Source organism: Musa acuminata, chromosome BXJ1-3 (assembly GCF_036884655.1).
Source record: "Musa acuminata AAA Group cultivar baxijiao chromosome BXJ1-3, Cavendish_Baxijiao_AAA, whole genome shotgun sequence".
Taxonomy (NCBI): domain Eukaryota; kingdom Viridiplantae; phylum Streptophyta; class Magnoliopsida; order Zingiberales; family Musaceae; genus Musa; species Musa acuminata.
In genome coordinates this window covers 38,698,519-38,713,035 of record NC_088329.1, presented here as the reverse complement: position 1 = coordinate 38,713,035, position 14,517 = coordinate 38,698,519, and the positions used below count along the sequence as shown (strand labels likewise).

Sequence of the window (14,517 nt, the reverse complement as noted above, 5' to 3'; positions counted from 1 at the left end):
ATTTAGAGTTTTTATGTAAAGAACAAAGTATTAATATCCTGAGTTGGATATGCAGAAATTAATTCAATTAATTAATCGCTAGATCGAGTCTGATTCTTAGCTGTGACTCATGTCAATTGAAGGTTGATTGATGTTCTTTGACACTGTTGATGCCAAAGATAAGTATGGTGATTCCCTTTGATGGGTTACGCAGTTATGATCTATCACATTGATTGAAACCATGGATTAGTAAGAGGAAGTATATCCCAATTTAAGGTTTTGATGCCCCCGAAAGACCTCCATCGGTGATGCAGTCGGCGCTCTTCGAGGCAGCTGCTCGGTCAGCCCACTCTTACCGACGATGAAGCGGAAGAAGTGGAGGGAGGAGGAGGAGGCGACGCTGATCCGGGAGTACGCGGCCCTGCTGTCGCCGCCGTCGGGAGGCGCCCTCCTCCTGGCCAGGCTCCGCACGCGGGAGAAGAAGTTCCAGCCGATCGCGGACCGGGTGAATGCCGCCCACCACCTCCGCGACCCCGTGGCCTTCCCCTTCCGCTGGTCCTGGCGGGACGTCTCCGTCAAGATCCACAACATGCGACACCAGTTCCTCCACGTCAAGCGCAAGCTCCTCCCCCTCCCCGCCCACCTCCACCCCGACCACGCCCTCCACCTCTGGCCAAACTTCCTCCTCTACACGCAGGTCTTCGGCGATCATCTGGAGCCCCACCTCCGCCCCTCCTCCAAAACCCCCGCTTCCGACGGTGATCGTGAGGATGATGATAGCCTCAACGAAGAAGATTACGAATATGAAAATGATGACGTTGAGGAGGAGGACGAGGCGCAATTGGCCACCGATCTCTCTGCCTCCGATCAAGAAGTGGCGGACGATGAGGAAAGGATCGATGCAGAACTCGTGCATCGAGAAGAAGAAGGGGAGGAAGCGCTAGGGTTGCGGCGTCTCCTTCCTCGCCGCCGCCGTGGGAAAAAGATGGGATTTTTGGGAGCCGACATGGTGAGGCTTGGCGAGATCGCGATGAGGAGGGAGGAGCGAAGACGCGAAAGGGAGGCATCGAGGGAGGAAGAAGATCGCGAAAGGGAGCGGCGGAAGAGGGCCTTGGAGCACCAAAGACAGATGGATGAGGAGGAGGAGAGGAGGGAGCAGTGGCGAAGGAGGATGAGTAGGGAGGAGAGGAGGGAAGAAGAGGAGATGGAGTGGAGGGAGAGGATGCTGGTGATGCAGATGGAGCACGAGAAGCAGGTGATGCAGATGCAAGCCGATGCTTTCCAGGATCAGATGCAAATGATCGCCATCCTGGTCAGGGTCATTTGCCAGTTCCTTGGAGGAGGGACCGCCGGTGGTGGTGATGGTGGGATTGGGGGAATTCAGCACCATGTGATGCAGCAGCAGCAGCAGAAGCAAGAGGAGTCACCAGAGAGCTTAGTGGGCGATGGTGGGAAGAATGGTGATCATTCTGGTGGGCGCTATACTTAGATTCATGTAAGTTAGCATCTTGTTACTTTGTTTTCATTATATTTTCTGACGCACTGATTGTGATAGATTTATTGCAAGGATAAATATGATTACTGTTATCTGTGAAATTTCTTGATCCTTCTTTAATATTAAGTAACGTCTCACTTGCAGAGACTTGTTGCATGAGTAGCTATATTGATTATTATTTGTGAAATTTTGTGATCCTTCTTCTAGTCTAAATAATGTTGCATTATCATCAACTTGTGTGAATTTTGATAATTATTTGTGAAATTGTGCGGACCTTCTTCGAACAGTGTTGCATCGTAAATTTTTATCTTCATGAAAGAATGGTCTTATATGCTACTAACTTTGTGTTTGGGTCTTGCAAGAATGAAGAATGTTTGAAAGAGAAAATCAGTTTGGTTTGGTTTGGTTTGAGCTGGTTAGAGTGTAAGATGAGAAATCAGCACAGGTTCTCTACTTTGCTATGATCTGTTCATGATATCTTATATTTCTTTCTTCTTACAAAAATACTAAATGAAGGGTATAAGAAATTCATCTAGATTCATGTCACCCAGAGGAATATATTTAACGCATGTATACTGACCCTCTCCAGACATCATACTAGTGGGAGCCTTGTGCATACATTGACCCTCTCCACACCTCATACTAGTGGGAGCCCTGTGCACTAAGCTGTTCTTTTTTTTTTGTCTGATTTAATTCTTTATTTTTGTTTCAGAACCTGGGAAACTCTAAATATTGTCTAGTGCACAAGAGGCTTACTGTTTTTGTTTCTGATAGGCTATCTGAATTTTTTTTTTCTATCAATGAGAACAATATGCTGCAATATATAATACAAATATATAGAATGACTTTCATCACCAACTAATATGAATTTAAGTTGAATCGTGAGCATGTAAAAGTTATCAAAAATGGATGAGGTATACAGGTTGCCGATCTGTCACACAATGCATAGGGAGGTAAATGACTGCCCAATGCACAAGAATCCTTCCAATGTGGGTTTTGAGGTGGGTTTATCACTTTATAAATGTAACCTTACCATTGCATACAGGTTGATTGTTTGCATGACTCAAACCATGATAGCTTAGATGCTAAAAATAGTGAGTCCGCATATGGATTCTTGTGTTATTAAGGTATAAAATACAAAATGATTTATTTAAATTGCCAAAAAATTATGAATATTCAGACACAAATTGTAGACCAGCTCAATGAAAATGATAATGGAAGCAATGCTAACAATTTTTTTATCAGATTGAGATAAGTTACTTAAAGAAATAAAATTGTTGGCCATCAAAAGTTGAATAAGAAGAAAAGATGGAAGACTGGGAATAAGGTGTAATAGATGATGAAAAATAGATAAGAAAAAATAATGAAGTAGAGTGGAGATAGAGGATGGGGTGGTAGAAAGTAAATATAAGGAAGAAAAAAACAAAGATATAAACTAACAAACAAACAAGATCACAAGAGAAAACAACTTAGCCTACATTATCTAAATCAGATTGCTTATATGGGCACAACCTTACTGGCTCGATCTTTGGCTTTAGATAAGAATCTTTCTGATTGTAACTTGATCTTCCAATCTCTTTTCCCTTCTCCAACAGAAATTGAAATATAAAATATTTTTTCTAGGTTGGCCTCTTTCTCTCCCTCAAGATTTTGAACAATTTAATGTTTTTCATGCCTTCTGCTGCTATTGTTCTTGACATTTATGTGCAAACTTATTGATTTGGCAAAATCAAAATATTTTACCTAACATAATTAGTGTACTACATACCATGCAATTGTATCGTTAACAGATATAAATAACGTACTCTGTACCACCTACCTACTATACCATGATTAGAACTTCCACTTTCTTAGTAACTTTGTCTTTTGTCCCATTTGTTAACAAATTTAATTTTATCTCTTGATTCACACAAAAAAATATGTATTTAACAAAAGCTGTGCGGCACTGAAGACACATCTCTAAGGAGAATAGACCTTTTATAAAAGCTCATGAGATATGAATCTAAGAAGTGTTTCTGTGTGACATGTGAGCCTCAGGCGAGTCAAAAGGCTCAAGATCTGAGCTCTAGGAAACTTTGTGCATAGCCACACCTTTGTAATGCTGGTTGGAATATTATTGCAATTCCAATCTGTAACATTTCCTAACCGAAGCATTTAAAGCTCTAGTTTGGTTACATGACCACCTTACTTCCAGCATCCACTTATTTACATGCTTGAATGATTTATTTATCCATGACAATATGTTGCATGAATATTTTGATGTACATATTGGATAAAGTGGCAGAAACATGCTTATGCTCCATATCAAGTGCAATTTGGTAGCCATCAGCATGAGCAAAAAATCTGCAGTCAGGAAAAAATTTGAGCAAGAAAATATACTTGATTAGAAAGAAATGTATAAAATAAGATAAGAATCCTTAGTTCACTTTGGATAGCCTTCATAAGCAATAAATTATGATCATTGAATTTTTCTGCAGCCTGTTCATATAATACTTTTGCCTTCTCCCTTTTAGCCACACATCTATTTACTTCGTTCTTTTTTATTTCGACCATATGTTAGCATTTCTGTCCTAATATGATTGTTTTAGTCCACTGTGTATCTGTTTTAATTTCTTAGACTCAACCTACAAAATAACTAGATGCAGACCACTTTACTTTTTCTTTTTCGTGATAGAAAACTATTTAGCTTGCTATAAACTCATGGCTGAATCAAAGTATTAAATGTACATAATCATTAAAATTATAGAACATTGGAAATTAGCAATTTTTTTAGACATTTCCTTTCAGCCATATATATAAATTTGTATTTTGCTTGCTATATAAGCATTACACTTGGATCCATTTTCGTCCATTTTCCTCCATTTCATTTTGGTATGTTAGATATTATGCCATTCCATAATAATATTATATGATTAAGTTGAAGATAAAGCAACGAAATGCCTTACATGTTCCACAGTCATCCTAATTGATCTTCTTTTCTACAACTATTGGTTAATTTGTTCTCAGATATTGTTGCTTCATGTTTGAGGGTCATCTCTACCTGTCTATATTACTGGCAACTACCAGAGATTTTGCACCTTAATGTGTTTGCCATTTGTTGCAGATTCATGTGTGGTTTTTTGTTTGTCATATTATTTCTACTGCTTATTTTCAGCGTTGATGACATGATGTGAAATGCTTTCTTAATTTATTTGGTTATGCATGACTTTAAGAAGGTAATAGTTCAATTGTTGACTTTTTAATGACTTATGACAGCCACTGTCTTGACTTTTTTCTTTTCAGGCTGTATCTTATACTGACAAAGAAAATTATGGTGTTGTATTTAATTTTCACTGTAGGAAGATAAAGAACCAAGATTGTCTTCTAATCAAGATAAGCTAGTAAGCAATCATCAAATCATGCTTCTGTTGCTTCAAATTCTAGTGACCGATAACATGATTATCAATTTATTTGACCTAGCCTTATTAGCAGGAATAATTGCACTTTGCTTGGTAGTCCAACTTGTTCTGTACAAAGCTCATTGCTAAAGAAATCAACAAATTTTCTGACTATTTATTACAAGCATGCAGAACTTTTTTCCTTTTTGTTTGCAATGATTTAAAGAAGAAGAAATTGGTGAAAAACTAAAGCAATTTGATTATTCCAATTTAAAATGTCTTGTAGGTAGTACTCCTTTGTGCTATCTCTTGTCCAGAGAAAAATCTTAAAATGAAAATAAATACGTAATATATCTTGATAAATAGTAATTTTAGCATAAACTCCTTGTGGGAGCTCCCAGGTTAAGGACTTCCTTAGCAATAAGGTTTTCTTTTGAATCGTATGATGCTTCTGCAAGTATGTTCTGAACAAACTTTGTCCATCTTCTAGCATCTATTAGAAATTATGAGGGTCTATTGAGATGATATCCCTTCCTTTCTTGCACTGAAGGTGTCTCATTACCATCAGATTCTCTTGCACTGGCAACTAAGCCCACATGTTGATCATTTAAAGAAGAACAAATTGCAAGAGAACAATATTGATCAAGAATATGAAACTAGAATTTAGCTTAAGAGTTGCATGGTCAGTTAAGTATGGGAATGATACCTTTTGTTCCTATTCAAGTCTCATCTCACCAACCAACCCTGTGAATGGCAGTGATGGGACCTATGTGGGTTCCAATTGTGAGGCCATTCCTGCATCCAGTCACAAGTCATGTAGGTGAGATTGGTAAGCCATAACTGGTTATGAAAAGTAATTTTGAGTCGACAATTTATATGAATAATGGGATCTCAGTTTCTGATTTGAAATTTCATAGGTTTACTGTTAGTTGTTAACCACTTCATCATAGTATTTACTTACGAGTAGTGTATTAGTGCAAGAAGAAGGTACATGGTGATGCTTTTATCAGCAGGATCATCAACCATGGATATAAGTAACCTTATGGTTTGTGCTTTATAGCAGCAGCATCTTTCTATTATATGCATTCTGCTGTGATAAAAAAAGAAAGTACAGAAATCTATATATATTAATCTAAACTTAACAATATGACACAATATTTTAATCCAGCAAAAGGAGATTCATATTGTAATATGTAGGCTGTTATGGATATAGCTTGATTTACATTTAGGATAGCTTAGATTATTTGCTGGGATAAAATTGTTGGTGACTTATTGCAGCCTCCATATCGTATTTGTTGATGTTTATTTCAACAGGTCAGCTTACATGCTTGTGCAGGGAGAAAAAAAATAAAAGAACAACCAAAACGGTGGAGTTGCTGCAAATTGTTTTCTTTTTATTTCTGCAAATAATTTTTAATTTTCTTTTTTATGTTAAGATTGTCAACGGCCACAATTAGTCGATCAAAGCACCTTGTAGGATGTAGAAGTGGCATTTTTCTTATATTTTTACCCAGAAGATTTCATAAAAGAAAATTGAATTGTGAATGATGAAAAAATTTCTGTTCTTCTGCAGGAAATGGACGGGTGTCAGCTAAATGCCCACCAGATAGACTGCCGGCTTCCACTTCCAAACTATGGTGAACTACGAGTTATATGATCTTTTATTCTCATGGTTGCTAAATTTTTACGCGGAAACATGATGTCGAATTTGACCTATGGATATAGCTACACAGAATGTTTATCTCCAATTTATTTTTCCCATTGTTTCAGTAGCTTAATGGTATCCCTTTGAGTTATCCAAATGGATCAAGATCAGATTTAATCTCATTCTGGTGTATAGAAGGAAAACTATTAGTTTCTGGAGCAGTACCTATCCGTATACTTGGAAATTTAAACCTCTGAAACTTCACTTGTTTCATGAACCACATCAATTTTATCAGCTCAATGAAACCTGCATTGTCCATTGAGGTTTCACATTTGGGAGGAGACATGAAGTGGCCGTGTCATTATTCGGCCCACTAGATAACTGATTCCACTTGTTTGGGTCCTAACTTTTCTTTCTTGTCCAAAATTATTATACTTGTTTAATTCTTATATGTCGATTCAAATCTTATTTCACTCTTTGATACCAGACTAAATTAGGATGTTATCGGCTTGATGTTTGCACTAACACGACTCATAATCTAACCTTACCAAAATGCACATGAGGTCTAGTTTAAAGTGACTCTCTATCGTAACTTATCCTAGTGATCGATAACCCTTTCTATCTTCTCATGTCTTAATATCATTTGTTACCTAATCCAATCTCATAGGATTATAGATCCAGCTTTAATCTTTGATCTAAGATGCTTCCAATAATAGATTATTATTATTATTATTATTATTATTATTATTATTATTACATCAAAAAAAATTAAACCATAAGTTAAGACAGTATCTATAATTTTATGTACTTGACTAATTTGCACTAACACATAATGTCATCCATACCACCGCCTACTGCACCTCTCTCCCTTAATACCAAAAATCACCACCACCTCCCTACTACTTCAAATCACCACCTTCACCATCTCCTTCTCCTCCTTACTCATGCCAACACAAAGTCCTCTGCACCCCCATCACCTTCTCCACCACCACTTAACTTTGAATCCCAATACCATTTGAAGTTACCAGTTCATATCGTTGTCACTTCCTTGCTGCAATCTACACAGTGATTACATGCCATGTGGAACCTCATTCATTGACCTTTCATGTGAATTACTATCACGATGAAGAAAGTTACAAAGCTTAGTGATTGTTTTCTTAACTCAAACTCAGATCATTTAGCACCAAAGTTACAAAGTTAACCCTCTCGAATAATAATAATAATTATAATTATTATTATAGAGATAGTAAAAAAAGGATTAATTTTAACAACTTTACATAGTCTTTTCTAACAGATGATTCTTCTGAATCACCCCAAAATTAACAGCCAGTAAGAACTGTGCCAAGTTAAGTTGCATCAATCCTCACCTGCCATTACCAAACCCCATCAGAAGAATTCTCATGCTGAGAAAACCAGAAATACTTTCACCAAAACAGATGGAAGCAATCATGATCAGGAGCAAATGCCTCTCTCCTTCTAATGCAATGCAGTCTCTTCTTTCCCAACCCTAAGCATCATTCCACACTGTGAACGGTGGAGCTCCATGGTCAGCAGCCATGCCGTTCGACCTCGATGCCATCGCCAGAGCTGGCGCATGCATCCATGCATTGTTCTGCTCGTACTCCCCGGCTTTGGCGTTGCCGGAAGACAACTGATGAGCGAGATAGTAAGCATTCCTGCTCGAAGAATAAGGATCTGCAGTCCCTTCTTCGTCGATGAGATTACCACAGCCTGCTTGGTTCGCTGCGCCGCTTTGATCCGTCACCACCGTGCTCATCGGCATCACGTACTCGCCGCCATGATAGCTTCCGCCGTACACCACCGAGTTCGATCCCGTGCTGTGTTCCAGCGACGAGGCGTCGACGCTTACAAGGCTGTGATGAAGCACCGACGACGGCTGGAAGAAGTTGTGGGTGTTGGTGCCCGAGTGGAGCTGGTGAAGGTCCTGCAGGCCGTGAGCGGTGGCCACCTCCTGCTTGCACCAACCCCGCGTCGGACCGTAGGGAAACTGAGCACCCCACCGCGGCGGCTGCAAGGGCGGCGGCTGATGGAAAGCGACAGTCGTCGGCCAGCCTTGGTGGTGAGAAGCGCCGTAGCCACCCGTCCCGTCGAACCGCGGGGCGAGACGGCTGTCTTCTGCCCTCCTCCCAATCGCGCCGGGCTCGGCGTGCTCGCCCACGTCCTTGAGCCGCTTGGCGGCGCCGCCGACGGGCAGCATGTTGCTCTCGAGGATACTCTTCACGTCGTACCGGCTCATGTCGAAGTTGGTGACTGCGTTCAGCCCCCGGAACTTGATGGCCGCGATATCGTACGCCTCGGCGGCCTCTTCTTGGGTGCCTGCGGAGTACGTACCAACGAAGCATAGGATTCATTACGACTACATGAAGTCAACCGTTAGGGTTTTCTGCATGACTTCGACAGACAAACTTGCGATGATTAGAGTTGTCTTCTTAAAGAAACATACTGAAGGTTCCCAAATAGAGGTCTTTGTTCCCTGCGACTCTTCCTATCCTTGCTTGCCATCTTCCATGCTGATGATGCCTGCAGAATCATCTTGTATCAGCCTTGAATCAGGTAGTACGAAGAAAAGGAAGCTGGTCCCGTCGATGATGAACGCCAACAAGGGTTCCTCTCAAACATACCTTGTTACTCCACGATAAATAGATGCACCCCTAGAGAACCCGCTGCTCTTTCTGCATGCAACGTCCAAAATATCATTCATATCAAGCATGTAAGAATCGAAATATGGGATCAAACAGGAACGAAAGAGTACACCTTCTGAGTGATGCAATGAATTCCTGCCTTGTCATGTGCTTCATCTCTTCCAGCTCATTCTCGTAGTTGCTTATCTAAGAACACACAAGTTGAACATGAAGCTTCAGTTAAACCAGTACACTATCCAACATGCATCGAAGAAGGAGAGGGAGAGAGAGGCACACAGGGAAGTTTGTGGTTGTAGTAGGACCCCAGTACTTGAGAGCAGCCAAATCATAAGCCCTAGCTGCCTTGTCTTCTTTGTCATAGCCACCTAAACATCACCAAAACATGAGGGAAAGGAAAAAAAGGGTCCATCTATCCCACCTTGTTTCCTACAAGAAAGGAGAACGAAGGAGATGGAAGAACTCCATTGTCTGCTTACCCAAATAGACTGCATGCATGGAGTTGGGGAATGAGCCATTGGCCGCGCATTGTGCCCAAGAGGGAGAGTTACAAGAGACAAGCACAAAATCAATACAAATCAAATGCTTGGTAGGTCGATTCATGAGAGAGATGCAAGTGGAAGATGTACCTTGTCTACCCTTGCGTGTCTGTCCTTCTCTTCTGCAACTGTTGTCCCATAGATGAGCCTCGTATCTACCTGTCCATCGATGCCTGGCAAAAGATATATGAAATGTAAAGGCATGTTATAGATAGCAGCTATACAATTATTTGATTGTAAGTATGACTATAAGAATGGTGGTATGTTTGATTCGATTTGCATGATATTTTCTTGATCATCCTATCCCCTAAAATGAATCATATAATATGCTCCAATCAGTGCAAAGATGACTGCTTATAAGGGAGGAATCGAAATTAAGCTCTTATAATTAGCAGTAGGAACCAAAATAGTTTCGATAAGAGATAAAATGGGTTATACAGATGTTGAACATGACACACCAACAACCCTAGATTTCATTCGAGGAAGACGATCCGCACCTCGTCACGCCCCGGTAAATGGAAGTTCTCTGCCCAAATGTGTCCACGGCCTTCCGAGGAACTGCTTCCATTGGACCAGTCTGTGCATCTGCGCCACCTGCAGTGCCTTTCTGCTTGTTGTCCGACGACGAGCTCTCACCTCCACCGCTTACCCCCCTCACCAGTAGCGGCAGAGCCGAGCTCGACTGCGAGCCTGTGCTCATGGACAACGATAAGCCCTGGGAGTTCGTTAACGTGCCGATAACGTTGGCTACCATCGCACTGCTGCTACAGCTTGACCCGCCACCCCCGGCCATGTCGTTGGCCTGCTGCTGTGGGATGGATTGGTTCCTCAACCATGTCTTGATCACGGACGGCCCGATGGAGTTGCTCGAAGAACCACCGTTGCCGTCGCTCATCAGGCCTCCACCGTGAGCATCGGATGACACCATGGAAGCGTCTTGCGCCTGGAAGGAGGAGGTGGAGAACATGTACTCATCGCTGGTAAGTGCAGCAGGTAGAACCTTTCGATCATGATCTGAGATCGAATTCCCACCGAGGAAGTCTTCGAGCTTGGGCTCATCTTCCTCCATAGTGTTCTGGTTACTGCTCGATCCAACCAGAACGGATAGTTCCGAGGGGCCTCCGAAGCTCTTCATGTTCCAATCTGCGAGTGAAAGGGAAGAAAGAGATAAGACCAAGAAACCAGAAGAGTAAGCAGTCGAAATTTGTCGAACGGTAATGGGGAAAGATCGACCTTGGGTTTGGTGGTGATGGTGTCTATCGAAGGCCTCTAAGATGCAGAAGGATAAGTCAGGTCTCAGGGTGGGTATTCCCATCGGCGGCTCCGATGTGGAGTCGGCAGAGAAATCGTAGCAGTTGGTGGAGACATCGTCGCCGGAGATGAAGTGGGAGACAGCAGCAGATGGCGAATGGCTCTGATGAGGCTGTGAGGAAGGGAGCTCATGGGGGGAGAGAGAGAAAGCCAACCAGTTATTCATGAAGAAGGCCAAATCAAGGACTCAGGTCGCAGAAGAATCGCCTGAAGTGTGTTCGAGGAAACTGAGGAAGAAGACTATGGATCAGTAGCTCTCACACTAGAAGGAAAAGCTAGACACCATGGATCGATGCCACTCCTGAGATCAGGATAGAACAACCAACAAAGCAGCAAGAGAGGTTTGGGAGAGAAGCGGAAAGGTCAAAAGAAGCTGAGAGGAGAGAACATTACAAACATCTCATCAAACAGGTGAGTTTATGTCCATGTCTCTCTCTCTCTCTCTCAATTCCATCTATTATTCTCTCTCATATGCTGCTGTGAGTGTACTATGCTTGGCTTAGAAACAGGGAAACTTGCTCTAACAAATGCTTACACTGTATAACAATAGGTAACATATCTAAAATTTGCTTAGATATTGTTTAGAGACATGTAACATGCACTGGAAACATCCTCTTTAGGAAGGGGTTTTGGAGACTGACTAAATGGTCAAAAAGTAGAGAGAGACTAAAGAAACCAATGTTGGTAAGCATGGAGGGCAATCATGAGGGCTGACATATCTGGTTTTGTGATCTAGGCATGAACAACATAGTATAAGCCTCATCCACATCAACTGGCAAAACAGTAAAAGAAACATGATGCAGAACTGGAATACATAGGATTTACATGAGTATTCAGCCAATTCATGGATTTACATCTACAGCTACAGAATGGGGATCATAATACATGTTTAACCTTGATGTGTTTTATACACTTCATGTACTTAGAACACTTGGAATCGGAGAGCACAGTAGCTAAGACTGACCAAAGATATGATCGGTACTTTATTACCTGATTAGTGTAACCTTAATAAGACTCTGGATTTGTGCTCAGTAAATACCATGTCATTTCTTTTCAGATTTGCCGAGCTTACTGAATACATTGTGCATGCATTTCTACTCCAAAACTTATCAGCACGATAGAAAAAGCTAATCTCTGATAAGGGGTCACCAAAGAAGACTGATCTCATTTGTCCATCCTTCATCTCACCCATTAACTCTCTCTCTCTCTCTCTCTCTCTCATAATTACTGCCAAATCAATACATCAAAATCCGGGGACTTTCCTCGTGCGTTCTCTCTCTACGTAGACCAACAGCCTGCTAATACCAAGAAAGGTAAAAATGAGATAGAAAGAATAACATAAGAGAGAGAGAGAGAGAGAGAGAGAGAGAGAGAGAGAGAGAGAGAGAGTAGAGAAGATGAGTGTGCTACCTGCAACCCATACGAGGACACGAACCCTTGTCTTCCGGGACCTTGGGCCTATTTCATTCTCCAAATGCTTCCCAAAGTCCTAGACATATCGGATGATACTGCTTACCCGACATAGGATCCTCCTCGTTACCTTTAATATGTTGCTTCCTCCCCTTATCACACTACCAACCTAATGTTCTTCATCCACAGTCACTACAATATCATTTAATGGTGGAGAGAGATAGAGAGGGAGAGACAGAGAGAGAGAAAGGAGTGGACTCTATCTCGGTTGATGCACAGCTTGCTGAAACTTTGACCGTCAAAGACGAGAAAGAAAGGTCGTAAAACACATGGCCTCCATCCTCTCTCTCTTGAATGCATATTATATACGCAAAAACCCTAAACAAAGAATAGTTTAATGCAGATGGTAGTAACTAATAACCTTCCAAAATGGCAAAAGCAAACAAAGGAGACACCTCTAGGGTTTCTGCCATGGCAGGACTCACGTGCACAGCCACGGTGCTTTGCGGCAAGTACCCTTTTCTTCTGTGTCTCCTTTTATTGTATGATTAAACAGCTACGTACGTCCGAGCTAAGAGGTTCGAGTGGTCTGTGCAGGTTCTATTACATGTCGAGCGGATCTTCACATGCATGCAGACATGCATGTATCTGTTCCACGTCCCAGTGAGTGTCCCCAAACGTGAGATACAAGGACTCATGCGATGGACAAAAAGTAGAAAGAATGTGTGCGCCTCTTCATCCGGGAGCCTTCCCCCTAGGGTTCGATTCAGTGCACCGTAATCACAGCCCTCTTGGACACATAGCAGAGAGAGAGAGAGAGAGAGAGGCGGCTGAAGGGGGGTGGTCGGCAACACAAGAGTGTGGTGAATAATCAATGGAAAAGTGGGAACGGTTCTTGCGGTAAGTGGCCAACCAATGGCGCCTGGGAGAGAACGACGACGCTTCGTGGGGAGAGTAAAATGCAAGGAAAGGTTAAAACCTAAGGTTAAACAAAAGGAAACATAATCTATTGCCCTCACTCTTCAATCTACCACATAAACAATGGAGCAATCCACGCCCATTTGCACATTTTATACTCATACTTGAGCCATCTTTCTACTCCGGCTGGTACAACAACAGTTCACCGAGTTTTACTAAGTGGCCCATAAGACTGGGTAAAGTGAAAACAAAGAGGTGGAAGAGTGAGAGACAAAGAGAGAGCACAGTGGTCAAGGAGAAAGTGGGAGGAGTCTTCATTATTCAAAGGGGTTGGCCTGGGAGAAATCAGCGGACGCCCGTGCCTTCTCGGAAAGAATAATTCTTGAACTTTTTCCATGCACAAAGATCAATGCAGAGAGAGAGAGAGAGAGAGAGAGGAGGAGAGAAAAGGGTGGGTTGAGGAGGGAGAGAAGGATCCAATCCCAGCACGACCAACCTTAGCGCGATTTCCATGAACGTTACTCGGTTCTGCCATAGAGCTCGCTAGGGTTTCATACACCTTCCTCTTCTTGAGCTAGCTAGCCATGTCCAAATCCATGCACAGTCTAACCTTGAACTTTGTTTTCACTGTTCATGACCCACAATGGACATTTACTTTCACGTATTGTTGTACTTGTTTTGACCTGTTCTCTGATTAGGGTTCGTGGGGGTAGAGAGAGAGAGAGAGAGAGAGAGAGAGAGGGTGAATACATTAATTGACTGCATGCCTGTCTTGGGTTTGTCGGATATAAACCCCTCCTATTTTCCAAATCGAATCTTGTAAACCCCAAGGAAATCCTTGTATATTGCACTGCTTTGTGGTAGGAGGAGGGAGTTGAGTACTCGCACAATGATGAAAGAGTAGATTTAGATTCATGCCTTTTGACTCGGAAGACTTGTCACGTCGTTCTCCACAAGCTGGTAATTCAGGTTTGGAGAAGAAGAAACACAGCATGTCGATCCTCCCGCATCACCTGCGCGCGCAGGTGAGCTCCTGCACGTAGATTCGTGCACGCAATCAAAGCCACCGTGTGCTGCGGTAGCATGAATCCACCATATGCTTCTCCTACGTCTTAATTGACATTAACCCAACATTTCATTGTTTTGTTGGTCGCCATGGAATGAATGCTTTTGGTGCACATAA

General features: G+C 42.0%; 2 protein-coding genes across 3 annotated transcripts; one reads left to right on the top strand and one right to left on the bottom strand.

The window, feature by feature from the left end:
* Positions 1-163: 163 nt before the first annotated feature.
* LOC103979190 (uncharacterized) lies at positions 164-6,678 on the top strand. Of its 2 annotated transcripts, XR_010492916.1 has the most exons (3): positions 164-1,474; positions 4,757-4,854; positions 6,425-6,678. XR_010492916.1 is itself a non-coding variant. In XM_009395252.3 (2 exons), exon 1 carries the CDS (start codon positions 341-343, stop codon positions 1,466-1,468), a length of 1,128 nt encoding a protein of 375 aa, XP_009393527.2. In that variant the 5' UTR covers positions 167-340; the 3' UTR covers positions 1,469-1,474; positions 6,425-6,678. The 2 variants fall into 2 exon arrangements, 1 of the variants encoding a protein (XP_009393527.2); XM_009395252.3 differs by lacking the exon at positions 4,757-4,854 and having other exon boundaries at positions 167-1,474.
* Positions 6,679-7,684: 1,006 nt separating this feature from the next.
* On the bottom strand, positions 7,685-11,516 carry LOC103979192 (AP2-like ethylene-responsive transcription factor BBM). Its single transcript, XM_065135403.1, has 8 exons — positions 10,929-11,516; positions 10,193-10,838; positions 9,636-9,868; positions 9,436-9,524; positions 9,272-9,345; positions 9,139-9,189; positions 8,961-9,037; positions 7,685-8,833 (listed from the first exon to the last, which is right to left on the bottom strand). Exons 1-8 carry the CDS (start codon positions 11,170-11,172, stop codon positions 8,004-8,006), a joined length of 2,244 nt encoding a protein of 747 aa, XP_064991475.1. The 5' UTR covers positions 11,173-11,516; the 3' UTR covers positions 7,685-8,003.
* Between the last annotated feature and the right edge of the window lie 3,001 nt (positions 11,517-14,517).